The sequence below is a fragment of the Olea europaea genome, chromosome 4, assembly GCF_002742605.1.
Source record: "Olea europaea var. sylvestris chromosome 4, O_europaea_v1, whole genome shotgun sequence".
In the NCBI taxonomy this organism is placed as follows: domain Eukaryota; kingdom Viridiplantae; phylum Streptophyta; class Magnoliopsida; order Lamiales; family Oleaceae; genus Olea; species Olea europaea.
The window spans coordinates 10,477,296-10,497,383 of NC_036240.1; the positions used below are offsets into that span (position 1 = coordinate 10,477,296).

Sequence of the window (20,088 nt, forward strand, 5' to 3'; positions counted from 1 at the left end):
ATTACCCGAGAGCAAATGGAGGATTTTCATATAGCCCTTGCGACCACACAGAATTCTACAGTGCGGTCACATAGACTAAATTCGGAGGAGTAATTTTCCTTTTCGCACAAGACTTTTAATTTGATTAAAACTTTTAGTTTTTTTGTCAAGTTTATATTTTTAAGATTCTAAATTTCGTTTTTTCCTATTTCCTAGGCTTATTATAAATACTATCTTTATTTTCTTGCATTGGAACCAAGACTTTTATTATGAATTGATGGAGAATTTTCTCGGGATGCTTCATGCTTCAAAATCCCTTGTTCTTAATTGAATGATTCGAACTTATCAATAAATTAATTTTCTTATAGCGTTTACAAATCCGGGTGAGACTCTTAAATTTTGTGATCAAGAGGTCGGTAATTTATTCACTTATTTGTTGCTTGGTTTACTGTTTGCAGGTTAAATCCAAAACCTTGCTTGTTGGAGTTCGAATCCGATGGCAATTTAGTTGTGGGTTTCATGGTCATTGTTGTTACGCTGGTTCACATTAGTTGGTATTAGAGCTTAGGCTCCAAAGTCAAGGTTATATCTTTCCTTTTTATTTTGTTGAGTTTTTTGTTCTTGTTTTTCATTGTTCTTCATGGTCGTCATGTTTTTCAATTTGTTTGAGTCTTTGATCCACAAAAATCCAGTCAAAATTTTTTAAAGTTGTTTTTTGGGCTAATTTAGCGAATCCGATGGAAATCTAGTTGTGGGTTTCATGGTCGTTGTTGTTACGCGGGTTCTCATTAGTTGGTATTAGAGCTTAGACTCCAAAGTCAAGGTTATATCTTTCCTTTTTATTTTGTTGAGTCTTTTGTTCTTGTTTTTCATTGTTCTTCATGTTCGTCATATTTTTCAATTTGTTTGAGTCTTTGATCCACAAAAATCCAATCAAAATTTTTAAAAGTTGTTTTTTGGGCTAATTTAGTATTCAAATCAACTTTTATCTGTTTTGTTGGATTCGTAGTCAAGTTTTCTATCGAAAGAGTCAAAAAAGGAGTCATAAAAAAGAGAGTCAAAAAAAGTAAAAATAAAAATAAAAATGGAAGAGTCAAATTCATGCAGAAACCAAATTCTGATCAACACGTCGAAGAGATGATTCTACGACTTGACAGGTTGTGTGAGGATATGAGAAACAAACTAGACCTGTTCGAAACAAAATGTGCTAACCTTCATATGGGACAACGTGCAGAATCCAATGTGAGGATGTGGGATAGACGGGAGCTTAGGATGGACATTCGTGATATGTATGGAGATGGTGGTGATAGTGATGAAGATGCGTTGGTTGAGGCTGAAATACGAAAAATGAAGCAAAGGAGAGTTAGGCTTGAAGAAATGGATATAAATCTTTTTGGAGATGGTGTTGATAGGAGTCTTGGAAGTATTAAAATGACAATCCCATTATTTAAGGGAAGGAGTGATCCAAAGGCACACTTGGCGTGGGAAGAAAAGGTAGTGTTGATATTTGAGTACCATAATTATTCCTAGGAGAAAAGGTTGAAGTTAGCTGTGAGCACATTTGTAGTTTATGCTATAACATGGTGGGATCAATTGACTACATCTAGGTGAAGGTATTGAAACTTGGGATGAGTTAAGGGCTATCATGAGGAAGCGATATGTGCCTAATCATTGTTATAGGGATATGATGGATCGAGTTTAGAGAGAAGCCTAGAAAATGTCATGTAGTTGGATATTCAATGGAAGAGAAAACACCTATTGCAAAGCATGTTGGTAGTACATCAGGTGAGTTGGCTTCAAACTAGAATTATCAAAGTTTCGTGACATGATTAATTCTCAAATTGATCATACGAAGGAACAAGAGAGCCAGAGAGAATTATGTGGTGGATAGCTATGAGAAAAAAGGAAATGAGTCACGAGAGAGTGAAAATGAAGTAGAGGGTGGAAATGATGATGGAGAAGTGGTTAAAATAGAAGTGGAGCCACAAGATGAAAAAGAATGAGAGTCCTTTGAGGTAGAGGAGGAGTCGAAAGTGAACTTATATGAAAACCAGAGTGAAGTTGAAGGGGCTTTAACAAGAACTAACATTTTTCTTCCTAGCATTGTTATTTCTTTCTTACAGTATATCGAAGACTTGATACATGAAGACGAGCCTATTGGAATACCATACAATCCAGGCATTGAGCTATAATTTGTGGATGAAACTAACCAATAGCGCCATAGTTTGGAAATATCTTATTCATTGGATGTTGATTTCGTTATCCTTGAGGCGACAAAGGAGTTTTAAAGACATTGAAGGGAGTTTATATGCAAGGGATTGGGAGATAGAGATGATTTGAGGGGCAACATAAATCCATCTAAAGTGTCATTACTATATGAGCCTGGGCAAGAGAAGGCGTGAAGGTTACAAGGTGACTTATCAAATGAAATTGTGCTTGGAGCATTTCAAACTTGCAAAAATAAGCAATCACAGTATAAACACTTTGATCCATGTGAAGGAGATTAAGTTTACATCCGAAAAAGGTGGACAAGAATTCAAAAGAGGTCTAAATTACATCCTAGATGATATGGACCATTTCACATCATTGAATTGATTGGTAGCAAGGGTTACAACTTGGGTTTGGATTCGAGGTCGAATCCTTTCGAAGAGAGAATGGATGATATGATCCGGGATAGGCGCTAAACTACCAAGGACTTGTTGATTGACGGAAGGTGGCCAAAACCACAAGCTATGCAAATTATTTGTTCGAGCTATGAAGTCCAAAATGTTGAAATTAACAAGCCAAATAACAACTTATATGTTGGTCATGAAGGTGAAAATCATGTTTGGTGCATTGGATTCAAAGTTTTGGAAGATATATGGAAAAATGAGTAGCGTGGTTGTAAATTAAAATGGGCGGTTGTTGAATTTTTGCCCATGAGTACAATTCGAAATCGTCATGAAATTCTGCACAAGGAAAAAGAGATGTCAAATTTAATGGTATGTGACTTCATAGCACAAAAGGGCATGCAATTGCATTCAAGCCTATCGAGAGCAAGTAAGCGCTGCTAATTTGTTCCATGCGACCTCAAGTTGTAGAACCATGGGGCCGTATGGTTCAAAGTTCTAGACACAATTTTCAATTTTTGGAAATTTCCTAGTTACTTTAGAATTTTATCCCAATTGATGTTTTTGTAATTTTTTAAGTCATATTCGATCTTAAATACTATTTTTAGGGTTTAGTATAAATAAAATATTTCATTATTCATTGTAATCTTAAGACTTTTGACATGAATTGAATTAGAGAGTTTTTCTCGAGAAGCTTCACTTTAAAAGTCTTTGTTCTGGATTGAACAAAATTATCGAACTTATTAAGAAGTAATTTTGTTGGTGTTGGCAATTTCGGGTGAGGATCAATAATTGTGTGATCAAGAGGTTGACAAATTCATTGTTGTTGGTTGCTTGGTTCATAGTTTTTGGATTAAATCCAAAGCCTTGAATCTTTGGCGTTCTTGGGATTCGATTTCAATCTTATTGTGGGTTTCGTAGCCACCGTTGCTACATGGATTCACATCATCGGGGATTGCACTTGTTCTATTGTACTGAAAGTAGGAGAATCCAACAGCCTTTGACAATTCAAAGGCTGCCATATTCCACAATTTCTTCACTCATGTGGGGCCGGATACATTTGGACTGATTTGCCTAATATTGCACAACTAACTTCGAACATGTTAACTCGATGTTTCGATCTCACCACAATGTCGAATTGTGCCATACTCCCAAATAAATCAACCCACCCATTCTTTCTTCAGATTATTTGTTGCCACATTTTTGTCCCACATTTTGAATAAAACTGTGTTTACACATAAGCCACGTTATGACTGCAACTAATCTCGTTTAACTCGGTTACATAATCAAACAATATTAAAAACCATTCAGTGACAACGTCTACTAATATTCATATGGATAGGAAATGTAGGTACACGACAATGCTCAATTTCTAAACAAATGCAACACTTACGATGCAACATCGTTATGGCTACTGTGCCATGTAATCATGTAGTCTGTCCCATTCATTTTGCTATACTTTGGGAACATTCATCTTGCCATGCATTTCTTCCTTTGTGTCGGGGAGCTCCACCTTGACGGGTGCATCCTCATTTGTGTCCACCTACAAGAACGTCTCGTCTAGAACCCTTGAACGGCGTAGTAAGTTATGAATACCCATCGTCATAATGACAACTGCCACTTGTGTTGTGAATGGGTAGCTAGGCATACGTTCCAAGATTTTCCATCTCTGTTTCCACATGCCAAAGGCACGTTCGATGACATTTCTGTATGACAACTTGAAGTTAAATCTCTCACGTGCATCCCGAAACCTTCTGTGTTGCCCCGTGTGTTCATCACGGAGCTGTTGGAAGTGATGTAAAATATCTAAGCCTTTATCTAAAGCCATATACCCCGGTCGATGTGGGAATCTTGAGTCCACCAAATAATATTTACACAGGGCTATTAGAGGAAAATGTATTTCTGGACTATGAATTGCACGAGCTAGTATCCAAGCATCGTGCATATTTTTGATGGTGCCAGCATGCACGAACATGAAACATAAGTTGAAATCCCAGACCACCAAGACATTTTGCGTCGGTATCCTTTTCCTTCCAATGAAGTTTACATGCTCGTGACATGGTAGCACGACTTTTACATACGTCTAGTCAATAGTGCCAATGCAGTATTGGAAGGTTATTTGGGTTAGGTTTGTGAGGCTCCACACCTTCATTGCAGTTTAGAGTTGGACGTATCAAACGTTGAGCTAATGAGAAGACAGCATGGAGCACCAGTTTGGAATAATGACATAATATTTGCAATGAATGATTGAATATTGTTGTCACCTGTCGATATCCCTTACCGTGCACCAAGATGCAGATGAACATTCCTACCTGCTCGTAGATATCCACCCGCTGGCTGCTGCATAAGCCATACTCGTGACAAAGAATATGTGCGATCGCTAGGGCAGGGCTGTATCCTGATCCGAATGCCACGAAAATTTATGGAAGCCTTTTTTCTTTGTCAATCAAAGCATAATCTAAAGCTTGTTGTTTTACTGACTTGGGAGTTTCTTTAGAAGGATCGGACAAGTACCTGACGAGAGAGGTGTTTCACTCCTGAAATATCGCAACATTTGCAAGTGTATTTGAAATTATTGGTAACACATGTTCGTTCCATTCTAATGTCTCCATCATAAACATGTGGCCATTTTTGAAGAACGAAAATTTGCGAATACGTCATCGCTTTCTGTTGTAGTAGTTCAGTGTATCATTGTTAGCTAGTCTGTAGTACTGTAGCCATGCGTTCACATCCGCGACAAGGACATTGCAAAATTCCTCCGCATAGATTTCCTTTTTCTACTCGGAGTATGAGAGTAGCAAGCTATTAAAATCCATCACATCTATTACCGGACTACGATGTTTAGAATATATGTTAGTAAAGCAGTGTATAACATCCTTACTTCTACTTGTTATGGTCTTCCCCTTATAGAGCAACATATATGTAAAGGGATGAGGAATATGCACGTTATTGCATTTTTGACTAATAACTGGTAATAGTATGTCATTGTCAGGTGCAAATTCATTTTTGTGGTACAAGCATGACATCTTTTGTTGGTTATAGCAGAAAGAATCTCACAAAGTATAGAAAATATCTGAAGAAGCAGAAAAGCACACATATGGAAAACATATTATGAAAAACAAAAACATTAGTAGTAAATATATGTATCCAACATGACATCGCATGCAAACCTAAACCACATCATGTGTACGGAGAATAACCAAATTAAAAAATGATGACATACAATAAAAAAAAAACACGAACTGTTGAAGCATACTAAGGATAACACACAGTCAAACCAACATATACCAAAACAAGCTAATGCTGTGATCCGTTACGTTCGTTGAACCGTCACATGATCCATTAAAATTTCTCATCGGCATCTTGCATGACACCGAGCATGTCTTGATATCTTTTTTGTTCTAGGAGAGTGCAGGTGTAGAAGTACAGTAGCGTCTGTCGCTGTAGTTGATCAGTTGCAAGCAACTCCTCTACACATGTGATTCCAACATCGATGACAGTGTTGATCTTCGCCGCCACTTCCTCAGCGGCATTGCTCACTATGTCGATCGAGAAAGACAGTTCATATTCAAAAACATGCTTTTTCTTCGTTTGCTACTTTGTTGTGGATAACTTCCTTTTTTCGTCGCTTCTGACTCTAGACACGCTCATGCTTCTGGTGCCTTTCGCGTCGTTACTCTCGTCACTGGAACTGCTACTCTTGCCCTAGTCTGGGATTGCATCTCTGTGGTCTTCAAGAGCACTATCCTCGAAAACATTGAAGCAAGTTCTGCATAGCTTTATCTGGATAACTGCGTACTTTTCGCTGTCATAATTGTCTCCAAATAGCTGACGATATCGAATGTAAATCTCACTTATGTCGTAATCCTTGAAATCCTTTTAGTCCTTGCTCTCCTGCGAGAAAGGACAAATCAGTTAAACTAACATCGCACAAGGTGTTAATAGAAAACAAGAATTGCACTCCGATATCCCATTTAGATGGTAGCACCAACAATTTGACCCCAATGCCCTCCCCATGCATGAAAGTATAAAATAGTTTAGCGAGACTAAGTGCGGATGCAAAAGGCAAGTCACTACAACACGTACACAATGAAACAACATCTACATATGCAAAACACACTATAATCATGGCATTACAGGTGACCTTAACATGTAGAATGGAAAAAAGAAACCGCACTCTTTATTTGCCTATGGGGTTTGTGCACGTGACAGAAGAAACTAAATAACGGTTGTGGCGCAACACATAAGTCGATAGTAGCTAAACCATATCAAAGCATCCCAACAAGTGAAGGCAGTAGGTAGTTGAAAACAAAGAAAGCCAGTCATGCATGTACAAATATTGTTTACGTTCATTTCGTACAGAAAATCTCAGCAATGGAATTTCGGTTTTGCAATTACAAATTCACCGTACACACCGTTGGAGGGCAAAGTTTTTACCTTCAATTTTCAAGACCACCATTCCTCGGAGGCAACAATTCTTCTAGTTGAAGTGTTGTATTTGACCCTTTTGCAATTAAGAAGCTCCGACATACGTTTGTGCTCTCGACGTATTGCGTCCCAATGGTTGCGGAGTTGTTGTTTGCTTCACCTATGTCCGGAGGCCGAGTTGAATAACTCTATCACACATTTCCAGCCGCCTTTTGTAAAACACCGCCTAGTGCGATGACCTTCAGCAATGACGGTTTCTTAGGTTGCAATGAAGGTTCATCGTTCCGCTGGATTCCATCGAGCATTTTTTTGGACCCCAACCCTTGGGCAACGGTCGCGGCCATTGAGGAACTCACAGGGAACATCACCAGGCTAGGAAAATGAGACACACACAATTAGAAAGTAGGAAGTTCAAATCTGTGAGTAAAGAACAAAAACATAAAGGTGAGGTCGAAACCTGTATGTTTGCTGGCTCCATGGATGGCGGAACAGGGTATTGAAGGCACCATTGGATGCGGTCGATTTTCGATGGTCAGGCAATGGGAAATGATTTTTTTCGAGATGTAGCCGACCGGGGAGAAGCCATTCAAGTCGTACATCGAATATTCATTGCAAAGAAATTTAATTTGGAGGCGGTAAGAAAATCGAATCGTGTTCTTGGCCCCTGAAATTTGATGGCCGAAATAGTATGGTGGGCAATGAGACGTACAAGTACTCGACGATCGAGATACAGTGCTCTCTTCTTCAAAAGGCGAAATGGAAGCTTTGTTTTTCTCTGCACACAAAAACAGAACTGTAAAGGCTGTCGGTTGCTGCTTTTCTGCCATGGAAATCGGTTACAAGTCCAGAATTCTCATATGCGGTGCCTGCTCCCTGCTTTATCATTGTTGGAGGTGACCTCATTTCGTCCATGTATGCTCTCCGATAAGAATGGACCAATTTAAACGAAAGGAGATTGGACGACGTGTAGAATATGTCGACGACCATCATCTGATGAATGGGAAGGAACAGACGACGGTGGTGCGGTGGTCTTGCTTTAATCTTAGAGATGCAGAAGTTTTGGGAGACTTGTGGTTTTGATGGTGGAGGGCATTTGAGGGAAAATGGGTATGAATTGCAATAAATAGTTCTGCAGTGAAGGACATTCGTTGTCAAGATAGTTCGAATTTTTTCCTTTTATTCACTACAAAATGAGGAGCAAACACACGCTTAGTTTGTTGTTACTATTATTAACTTTTTTTGTTTGACTTTTTACGACATAGGAGAATTCATGTAGTGAACTCGAAGTTTAGTTTATTGCTATTTTTGATTATCTTTATTTCCTCATTCAACTATTTTGCAACTCAATATAAGAAACCATAATTACAGTTTCCTTCACCATTGGCAAGAAGAAAGCTAAGTTATGCCAATATCGTCAGCAATTTGTTTACCTTATTGAATCCAGTAGAAATTAACCACAAAATATAAAAGATACACAAATGTTTTAGAAAACAAAATGCACGTGCAATAATCATGTAGCCCATCAGTAATTACAAAATTAATGATGCGTCTATAATTGTGTTCATGATTCCATAATACCTCTTAAAATGTACTTCAATTGTGGAAACTAGCACTCTAGAAATTTATGTGACATCGTGTTGAATACTCTAACTATGTGTTAAAACTCAAGAGCAAAGCTACCAAAAATAAGAACCACGACCCCGATCTTGCTAGAGAGCAACATCATGTTGAAAATGATCATAAGTTGAAAATTATTGAAAAATACAAGTCAAATTGAGTTTGCTTGCTAAAGAGATTATAATCACAACTCAATGAAGTTTTCAATCAATGATAAAACTCGTGATGTCCAATATTATAAATATTTGACAAAATTTCAATTTATAAGCCTCTTATCTAATTGTATGTTGATCCAAAATTATCATAAATGTTTGGATTGATAAATTCAAGTTTGTATTTGACGTTATTAGTATATATTATGTTATATATTTTAGAATACAATATATATAGCCGCAATCTCTCTTCTTTCGCCTTTCATTCTTTATTTGGTATGGACTAAAAATGATTGTATATCACCTTTTACTACTCTACATGTTCGTGGTGATTTATTAATATTATAAGTTTCATTCTAGGTATTTAAGAAAAAAATTGTATTTGTAGAATAATATGCTCTCCGATTGTGATAATTAGCACTTTACCAATTCATGTGACTTTAGTTAAAACTCAAAAAGTAAAGCTATTGAAAATAAGGACCACAATGCCGTTCTTGCAAGAGATAGCAACATCATGTTGAACAAACAAATTATAAGTTAAAACAAATTAATTAAATTCAATTCTATATGCATAAGTTAAAAATTGGTGAAAAAAGACAAGTCAAATTGAGTTTTCTTACTAAAAAGATTATAGTCACAAGTCAATGATGTTTTCAATAAGTGATAAAAACCACAATTGTCAAGATGTCAAAATTGTCAATTTATAAGTCTATTATCTAGTGCTTGTTTGGTAGGAATATTAATAATTGATTTTTTAACCGTTAAAGATAAGGTAGATCCTATCTGTGAGAGAAGAATTCAAAAATGATGGTTGGAATAGTAAAATAACGATCAAAATATTGATTTTAATTGACTTTTAAGCTCTTTAAGCTCTACCAAACAAGCTCCTAATTGTATGTTGACTCAAAATTATCAAAAAATTGGTTTGATAAATTCTATTTTCCATTAAACAGGAAAAATATAAGAAGATATGTATGAATGCATCATCATCCTACACATTATTGGATTTGAATTATTAGTATATGTTATACTAAATATTTTAAAAAAATAATATGTAGTCCACAAACTCGTTTCTTTTGCCATTGATTCGTTATCCGGTATGGACACTTTTTATTGCGATGCATGTTCGTGGTGATTTATCATATTTGAAGTTGTTTAGGAATTTTGAATCTAATTTTCATTTAGTTTTACTAGTCCAAGCCCAGCTCGTTTGCACACCTTCAAATTATAAGAAAATGGACAAGTGTAAATATAATGCACGAGCATGATTTAAAAAGGATGGGTACAATGGAGTGGGCTTGGGATGAATTCTTTGCTAGGGTGAATTGTATTATTGTCATGAGCTATAGATCTTGGATAAAGTGGTGGACATACCGTGGCATCAAAGCTAATATGCATTCAACATGATATATGTGCGCATAATCACTCTGCATCTCGACCATTTAGATATTTTATGGTTTTGAAAGAGTCATATACACAATGGTCACATTTGTTTTTATTATCTATTTGCAACCTTGTGTTTACGAGATTTCTTGGTAAATTTATTCAACTAAGAGCATAATTTCCTATTACCAATCAAGGTAATTTATATCCCAATTTTTTTATCGAATATTGTATGACAACGTGATAAAAATTGAACATTATGTTGCCCATGTTCATATAGAAAAATTATTAACCATTAAATGCTCTCAATTAATTGTAGACAATTACTTATGAGAACAAATCACTCTGTTTCTGCTTGGGGACATGTCATTTTACATGCAACAACACTTGTGCACAACGGGGCATAATCTTATTATAAATTCTTCCAATTACAATTGACTTTTGGTTAGGAGCATGATATTTCTCATTTGAGGATTTTTGGTTGTGCGGCATGCATACCAATTGTCCTACCACAATGCTCTAAGATGGGTCCTCAAAAAAGATTGGGAATAATACTTAGTTTGTATCTCCATCTATAATAAAATATCTTGAGCCATCGATATATGATATTTTTAAGGTGTGGTTCATTGACTGCCATTTTGACAGGACGATCCTCCTTGCATTAGGGAAAAAAATAAAAATATTGGAAAAAGAAATTACATTGAATTCATCATCATTATCTTATTTTGATCCTTATGTAATATAATGTGAACAAGAAGTTCAAAAGATAATTCATTTACAAAGTAAGTAAAGCAATTGTTAGAAGCATTTACTGATTCAAAGAGAGTAACCAAAATGACATATTCTGGTTTTAAATACTCCAACTCGAATCGACGTCCCTGTAGCATAATCTGTCCATGTTTAGCTAATGAATCTAAAGCATGCATAAGCATGGCAGAACAATCGATTCCAATGTTAAAAATCCTCCAAAGCAAGAAGGAGCAAGTACTCAAGATGATCCCATTGAGGAGCTTGGTACTCAAGAAGTTCATATAAGTACTCATAAAACCAATAATGGATTCAAGTACATGAAATTATCAAAATTGAAGAGATCTCAATAAGTTATTTCACCATGGAAAGAAGATGGAACTAAAATGAAACTATTGTTGACAATGTTTTTGATGTAGCGTGTCATATATATTTTTTTTTTTTTTATATATCGCAAGTGTACGATATTGTAATTAGTAATATAGTGGATCTTTGAGTCCATATTATCGTTCGCACGAGGACTAGATTTTAATACTTAATTTACTATTTCTAACTACTATCCAATGCAAACAAACAAAGAGTCGTGATTTGTTGTGATTTTTTATCTAACTACTTGAAATTAAATGGATGTACACAAATATCGATTTAGTGTTTCAAATACGGAATAGATATTAGGGCACAACAATTCATCTATCAATAACCTTTAAATCTTAATTCAAGGTTTGTAACCTAATGTAGTGTTTGATCAAATTCTTTTATTGTATTCAATTTATCTCTCTCAAGTTTTTATTGAGCATATTTAACCAATCAATCACATGTCTCTATGTGAATCAAGCTTAATTAAATGAAATATTAATTCTAAGAATTCATTTAAGATTGCAATAATTAGTGTGTGTATCTCTACACGTTATACTAGATTACTAAATTTCAATATGTAGTCTAAATCTAAAATTCACTTTTCGATTTGCAATAAATTTACAAAATCATTGAATTAGTGATTGACTAATTCAAAGCATTAAGTACATAACTAAAAACCAACAAATAAATAATTAAAAGAACTTGAATCTTGAATAAAAAAAATAAAAATTTTCAAAAGATTATATTTTTGCTCTAATACAAAACTTAGCTACTCGTAATAATGAAGAAAAACAGAAGATCTACTTTGATTATATCACCTGATTTTGAATTGAGATGTAGAAAAGAGAATGAATCTTCTATCGAGTTCTCTTCCTGCCTCCAATCTTGATTTTAACCCTAGCTCTTGATTTCTTTTTTCCCCCCTTTGATTTTCTCTCAAATTCCAAAGTTGTATCATGTGTCTCTCAATGTTTGAAATTTCCTTTAAAATGCCTCCATTCATGTATTTATACTTTCCTTTACGTTTTTTCCCCTAATTTGGAGTCATTATAGACTTTTTTTGGGGCCAAAACAGTGCAATCTTAAAACAGGAGGCATGGTGCCTAAGCACTTGAGGGGAGAGTCTAAGCGCCACGATATCAAGTCTGGGTGGCGCCTAAGCACTATGAGTGCAATGTATAGGCGTTGCCTCTCTATTCCAAAACTAGGTCTTTTGGCAATTGCAGCGCCTGGGAGCTTGGGTTTTGGTGCCTGGGCGCTGACTTACTGTTCCAAAACTCATCTCTAGCACTTGGATGCTTCAAGTATGGTGCTTAGATGCTAGTTTACTACTCCTTTTCCTCGGGTTTGGTTTGTTTGTTTACTTCAGCACCCTTTTACACCATCTCATCAAACCTTTAAAACATCACTCGCAAACACATCAAAAACATTTTATACTCATAAAATCTAGCAAATAATCAAGTTAAAATTTTGTAAAACTCGTAAGTAAACATCATAGGGCTCAATATTATAAATGAAAGCAAGGATTTGGAACCATAGTTCCTCAAAGAATGTAATAATCGAAATGATTGGCCAAGCTGGAAAGACGCAATCTAAGCAAAATTGGATTATTAGAAAATCATTTCGAACCTACAATTCAACACCTAAAGGTACAAAGCTAGTGAGGAGTATAAATGGGTATTTTTGGGATACTAAAATGAGAAAAAAAAATTAAACCGTAAGATAAAGATTTGAGATGCGTCTAATGGATGTGATTACAACGTAATTATATGGATTGCTTGATAATGATATCCATATGAAAATTCTTGATGGATTTTAAAATACTTGAACCATATTATTCAAGTTCATCCCCAATGATTTTCTGTTGACTCAACATGAAAATAAACATTTTCGTCATAGAAAGGATAACAAAGAAATTATTAATCCTGAAGTATCACATCTTAGTTTCGTATGTACACTTTTTTCTTGCTAATAATATAAGAACAAATATTGTATTTTCTCTAAGTTTGTTAGCAAGACACAATTCTCCAACTCGAAGTTATTGGAATGGAATTAAACATGTATTTTGCCATCTCTATGGAAGAATTGAGATGGGTTATTTTACTCAAATAAATTCAAATCTAACATAGTTGGTTATGATGACGCTTGGTACTTATCTGATCCACATAAAACTCGATCTCAGACATGCTTTCTATTAAAGTGGGCCTATACTACTATATCATGGAGATCTACAAATCAAACCTTGACTGCCACTTTTTTAAATCATGATGCTACTTACAATCAATGAAACAAGTAGATAACGTGTGTGGGCAAGGTTAATGATTCAACATGTTCAAGAGACATGCGGTTCATCTTCCAACGAAGAAACTCCAACAAAAATATTTGAAGACAATGTTGAATGCATAGCTGATAGCTCCCATTTCGAGGGCAGAAATACCCCGGATGGTGCCACAATATTTAAGATTTGAAAATCACAATCAACATCTCTGTGTAGGTCAACTCAGGATTATTAAAAGAGATGGAACGAAACACATTTTACCAAAATTATTTTTTACCCATGACATTGATAAAAGGAGTAATAATGATATTAAACAAATTCATTCAAAGACAATCTAGCAGACTCGTGTTTGCAAAAGCATTACTCACTTTAACATTTGAGAAGTTGGTGCACAATATTGAAATATGTCGATTTATAGATCTCAAGTAATTATATTGGAACAAAATATGCATTGTACTCTCTTTTCCTTGATAGGGGTTTTATTCCACTAGATTTTCCTCACGAGATTTTTAATGAGACAACATTTACTACATATTTGTAAGAATAATGTACTCTTTTAGCCTCATTATGTTTTTTCTTCTCACAAAATTTATTTTAGTAAGGTTTCACCTATGCATATTCTTTGAAAAGACATCCAAGGACAGTGTTATAAATATTGAGGATGTCTCACACTGAAGTTAAATTGAATTCTAATAGTAGGTTAATATATTCATTTATTATTACAATTGATGCTGCAACATTGAGAATACTTGTATGAGCCTATAAATAGGTTTTGCAAGGATTCGGGAAAGATGAGCAAGAACAGAAATTTCTTTCACGCTTGTCTTTTATATAGTCCCTATAATAATTTCTTTCATTCTATTTATCTAATTTTAGGGGAAAAAAAATCAGTTTTTCGATTTTGGTTTAATGGTACAAGTTCAAATGAGTTTATAGCTTCTGATAAATATAAGAGATGTAATGACTAAAAGCTAAGTCGGGTGAAAAGTAGGATGGATGTAAAACAAAAAACAAATCTAATTTAAAGGACACGTACTGTCATTCGAGTGAATGAGCTTAGTATTGGACCCGGAGGGTACGTAATGAATGAGTTTAAATATATAATATTTAGTAATAAAGATCACAACAAGAAACAAAATTAAAAATAATGAAGAACAAAGAGAGTTAATTGCAGAGGAACGATGTATATTAACTGATGATATGGAGAGAATTTACAGACAAAGTAATAATGTTTAAACAAAACTTATAGAGTAGCCTTTTATTTATAGGTCACATATAAAAATCCTAGACGAGTCTTAGAAATTTTGTTAGGCCCAGTTTAATTGTACCAAGTTTTCCATGGAAAATAGAAAATCAATTCCATTTTCCATCTTTCAGAGTGTTTGATAGGCTTTTTTTCCAAGGAATTCGCTTTCTTATTTTTCTCGGGAACTAGCAATTTTCCATGTTTTCATAGAATTCGAATTCTCACCACATTGGTGAGAATTCGAATTCCAGCCATTGTAACTATATTTTTTTCGATTTTTTTTCTGAGTAATGGAAACAAATTTAAGAATTATTCTAAAAAAATATTTCATTTTAATTGACAATTTTCATGTAAAATAAAGTCAAACGAACACCAAAAGATAGATGATTTTCTTGAATTTCTTGAAAAAAAATTTTGGCAATAGAAACAAATTTCATCTCCAATACCGGTAAAACATATCCCTTTAATTGATAATTTTTATGTAAAACAAAGCTAAACGAACCCTAAAAAACACTTTTATTTCAATATTTTCCATGTAGAAAATTATACCAATCAAACATAATTAATTTACAATTCCCAAAAAAATAATTTCTAGGCAATTCTATTCCCTAAAATTTGTTTTCAATTCAATTCCATCTTTACAATCAAACGTACCCTTGGTACAAAATTCAAATTCTTTACAATATCTTAATTTACTCATCCTAGAAACCCACGGCAATGTTAACACTCACAAGCATTGTTTAGGACCGCTTATGTCATGCATGAGCAACATTAAAACTGAATTTATCCTCAGTCCTCTCAGACTCAGTTAATTCATTAACGTTAATTATAGCAAATATATGTCCGAGATAGCATATGTCATTCATGACGTCACTCATTCTGAGTATCACAAAGACAATAGTTTATCATCTCAAAAGTCATGCAACTTTGTCCTTTTACTATCTAAGATAGCACTGAAAGGAAAATGAAAACGAAATTAAAGGTACAGCTGTCACTGGAAAATCTTATCCTCTATACTGGAAGAGAAAATGATTACTTAAAAATCATATTTTGTAAAAAACTCGGGAGAATAATATGAAAACGTTGTGTTAAATTTTTAATTTCGAAAAAAAAAACAAATGAAAATTAAATAATAAAATTATATAAATTTGTAGCTGAACCCGTAGTTTAGTTAATTCTTGGAAAGACAAAAGAAGTTTATAATGACGAGCAGTTCCTAACTCATGAAAGCCGTTGATTTTTTCTGAAAAATGGTTTTTCCAGATAATGTATGGTTAAAAGCTTGGAAAAAAAATTATGGGTTCACGTGTAAAATTATTTCATTGAAAAAATGTACGATTAAAGTGAATATGATTTTTAAAGTTTTCAAAGAATTTGATTTTCAACGAAGTCTAAAATAAAAATGTTAGGTTTTAAAATTTGATTCCAACTTCGCTTGTAATAGCCAATCAGAATCCATTCATTTGTCAGTAGTAACAAGACAAATTTGTCCAATCGTTTTACTGCAAATCGTCATCTCAAACGTCATGAATTGTCGTATTGATATATATGCCAAAGGCCCCCATTCTTACTCGTTTCTACACCACAATATAACCAAATTTTCTGCTGCATAAGTAGCGTTCTTATCATTTTTCCTGTATACAAATTTTGAAATGGCTCGACCTCATGTGCTTCTAGTAACTTTTCCTATACAAGGCCATATTAATCCATCCCTTACATTTGCCAAGACCCTTAACAGGAATGGCATTGAAGTCACCTTTGTAACAAGTTTATATGCCCAGCGGCACATAGTGAAAGGCGCAGGTGACTTCACCAACGGTATTACTTTTGTAGCGTTTTCTGATGGATGCGATGACGGTTTTAAACTCAGTGATGATCAACAGAAATACACGATCGAGATTAGAAACCGTGGTTCCGAAGCATTAAGGAACACAATTGTTGCCTGTGCCGAGCAAGGACACCCGGTTACGTGCCTAGTTTACAGTCTCCTTCTCGCGTGGGCTGCAGTGGTGGCTCGTGAAGTCCACATCCCAAGTGCTGTTCTATGGATTCAACCAGCCACCGTGTTGAATATATATTACCATTATTTCAATGGCTATCGGGAAGAAATCAGCAATCCCTCTGACGATCCATCGTGGGTAATCCAGTTGCCTAGACTTCCATTGCTAGCTAAACGTGATCTTCCATCCTTTATGCTTCCTTCAGGTGGGGACGGTCAGTATAGCTTTGCTCTTCCGTTGTTTAAAGAGCAGATAGAGACATTGGATGCAGAAACAAAGCCAAAAGTTCTCGTGAATACATTCGATGCACTAGAGCCTGATTCACTTAAGGCGATAGAAGACTACGAGTTGATCGGGATTGGACCCTTAATTCCTTCAGCTTTCTTTGATGGAAAAGATCCATTGGATAAGGGTGTTGGTGGAGATCTTTTTCACAAATCTGACGATTATCTTCAATGGTTGAATTCGAAGCCAGAATCTTCCGTGGTTTATGTGTCATTTGGTAGTCTTTTGAGGCTCCAAAAAGTTCAATTGGAGGAGATTGCTAAAGGATTGCTCGAGTGTGGACAACCATTTTTGTGGGTTATACGAGTAAATGAGAACCAAGAAGAAGAAAAAGATGATGACAAACTAAGTTGTTTGGATGAGTTGGAAAAAATAGGAAAAATAGTACCATGGTGTTCACAACTTGAGGTCCTAACACACCCTTCATTGGGTTGTTTTGTGACTCATTGTGGCTGGAATTCAACGTTAGAGAGTTTAGCATGCGGTGTTCCTGTGGTGGCATTTCCACAGTGGACTGATCAAACGACCAATGCAAAGCTTATACAAGATGTTTGGAGGACAGGCCTAAGGGTGAACCCAAGAGAAGATGGCACCGTTGAGAGCGACGAGATCAAGAGGTGCATTGGAACAATAATGGATGGCAGAGAAAAAAGTCGAGAATTGAGAGAAAATGCTAAGAAATGGAAGAATCCTGCAAGAAAAGCTATGCAAGAGGATGGTTCTTCTACTACGAACTTGAAGGCTTTTATTGAGGAACTTGGAGATTGTTAAGTCAAGAATTTACTGCCTAAAGTTTAATTTGAGGAAATTGCAAAAAATGTCCACTTTTACATGGTTATTTGTAAACATATCCAAAATTTGTTCAATGTCCATTTTACTAAAATTTGGACAAAATTGTCCTCATTAGCAATTTTAATTCCACAATGAGGACAAAATTGTTCATATAATTAAAAATTTGTATTAGCCAATAGTAACTTGACATATAACCTAGACTATTTATTTAAAAAAGTAAAATGTTAATCATGCATTAAATGTTCACTTCTTTCTATAAGTGGGTAAATAAGGTATTTATGAAATGCCAAGAACTACACTTAAAATGTCAAGAACTTTATGAAATATAGAGAACTCTCATGTTCATAACGAAATCTCATTCTAGACAAATGAAGAGTCAAATGTCGAGATAAAAGGGGCCAAATATCAATAACAACTTTTAAAATGTCAAGTATGTCATAAAATGTCAAGAACAACAACCATTAAAGATAACTTATCAACAAAAATAAGATTTCAAGAAAAAATTACCTTCTATCAAGAATTGTGAAGAGCTTAATCAACTCATAAATTTGGATGAGATCAGATTTCTCAAAATAAAATTATATGATTTTTTATGAATTGGAAGCATATAGTTATTTTTTAGTGTTAATGGCTAGTCTACTTCATCTTCTTTATTTTTTTCTAAAATCATTGGTCAATACCCAATCCCTATTTGTTAGCCTTAAAATTTAAAAAAACATAGTTTTGAATAGTATTTTTTGGAAATTATGTTGTTAAATAGTAAAAAATATTTTATTACATAAATGTGGTTGAAAATAAGTATAAGAAATAAATTAAGTAAAGAGAATTATAATAGATAATGAAAGCAAATGAATCCATTAGATATTAGCTAGAATTAGGAGAGTATATTCAGTTGGGACTTTTAAATACTTTCTTGTACTTTTTTTAAGTTACGACTTTTGAGGATTTCTTAGGATTTTTTATAGATTTATGTGGAATTAGTAGGAGTTTTTAGTAGATTTTTATAAACTTTCATTTTAAATTTTTTTGAAAACTTTCATTTGAAATAAAATTCACGTGGACCTAGTATAATAATATAAAATTCTCACATTAGAAATGTTGATTCCCACAATTTCCCTCCCCATATAATAAACAACTATTTTAAAATGAATAAAAATTTAAGACCTTAATTAAATAAATAATAACCGATAAAAAATAAAGTTAATATTAAATACTATTAATATAATATACCTTAAGAGAATAAATAAAATATTTATATATTTAAATTTAATTATAAATTAGTCTACATAAATTTTTATAATTAAATTAAAAATAGATATTTTAACAAAAAAATGAATGAAAAAAGAAAAAAAAAAGACATAAGAAATCAATTTAACTTTTTTCCATAGAAAATAGAGATAAACAATAAAGAAAGAGAGAAAAAGAAAAATAGAAATAAATATAACCAATAGGAAAAATAAATTTTAATCATAACTCTAATGTTCATAAAAGGGAAAAGAAAAGTGAAAAATAGAAAAAAAAAATTACATATTATTATTATTATTATTATTATTATTATTATTATTATTATTATTATTTAAAGTCTCCTAATATCTTGTGATTAATGAAAAACAAATTTTGAAATTTTATTTTAGTACTTTCTATTTAAAAGTTACTATTCTAAAGGAAAAGTTTCAAAAAGTCATTAGAATTTGAATACTGCAAATCCTATAGAGACTTCCAAAATGTTTAATTGAATATAATATAAGTTTTAGAGACTTTTAAAGTTTATAACAGTTTCAATTGAATACACTGCATTTTTAAAGAGTCTCAAAAAATCTATATTGAATACTCTTGAACTTTTTAAATCCCCAAAAGTCATTAAAAGTTTTAATTGAATATACTCCATTAATGAAGTTTTTCATAGAAGCTACTTGTTCTTCTTGAAATTCATGACAAATTGAAAACAGAGCTTCATTTATCATTGAGGGTATAATAGCCAATTTGGTACCACTATTTGCCCTTTTTGCAAAAGTTATCAAAATTAGACATTTTTTCAATTGACAAGCAAGAAAATGTTTTCCTTATTTTGAGGAAAACAAGAATCTACTTCTCCAAAGAAAATATTTTCCTTAAAAACAAGGAAAATTAGGCATAATTTCAAAAATTGAAAAATATTTTCAATAGAAAAAAATAACAATCAAACACTTAAAGTAGGAATTTGGGTAAAAAACTG

At 33.7% G+C, this 20,088-nt stretch overlaps 1 protein-coding gene across 1 annotated transcript; it reads left to right on the plus strand.

Moving 5' to 3' along the window:
• The first annotated feature begins 16,370 nt into the window (after window positions 1-16,370).
• Window positions 16,371-17,991, plus strand: LOC111393611 (crocetin glucosyltransferase, chloroplastic-like). The gene has a single exon (XM_023019224.1). The coding sequence runs from the start codon at window positions 16,449-16,451 to the stop codon at window positions 17,850-17,852; it is 1,404 nt and encodes a 467-aa protein (XP_022874992.1). The 5' UTR covers window positions 16,371-16,448; the 3' UTR covers window positions 17,853-17,991.
• The last annotated feature ends 2,097 nt before the right edge of the window (window positions 17,992-20,088 follow it).

Coding starts and splice junctions, on each gene's coding strand:
- LOC111393611 (XM_023019224.1), top strand. CDS start 16,449: ATGGCTCGACCTCATGTGCTTCTAGTAACTTTTCCTATACAAGGCCAT.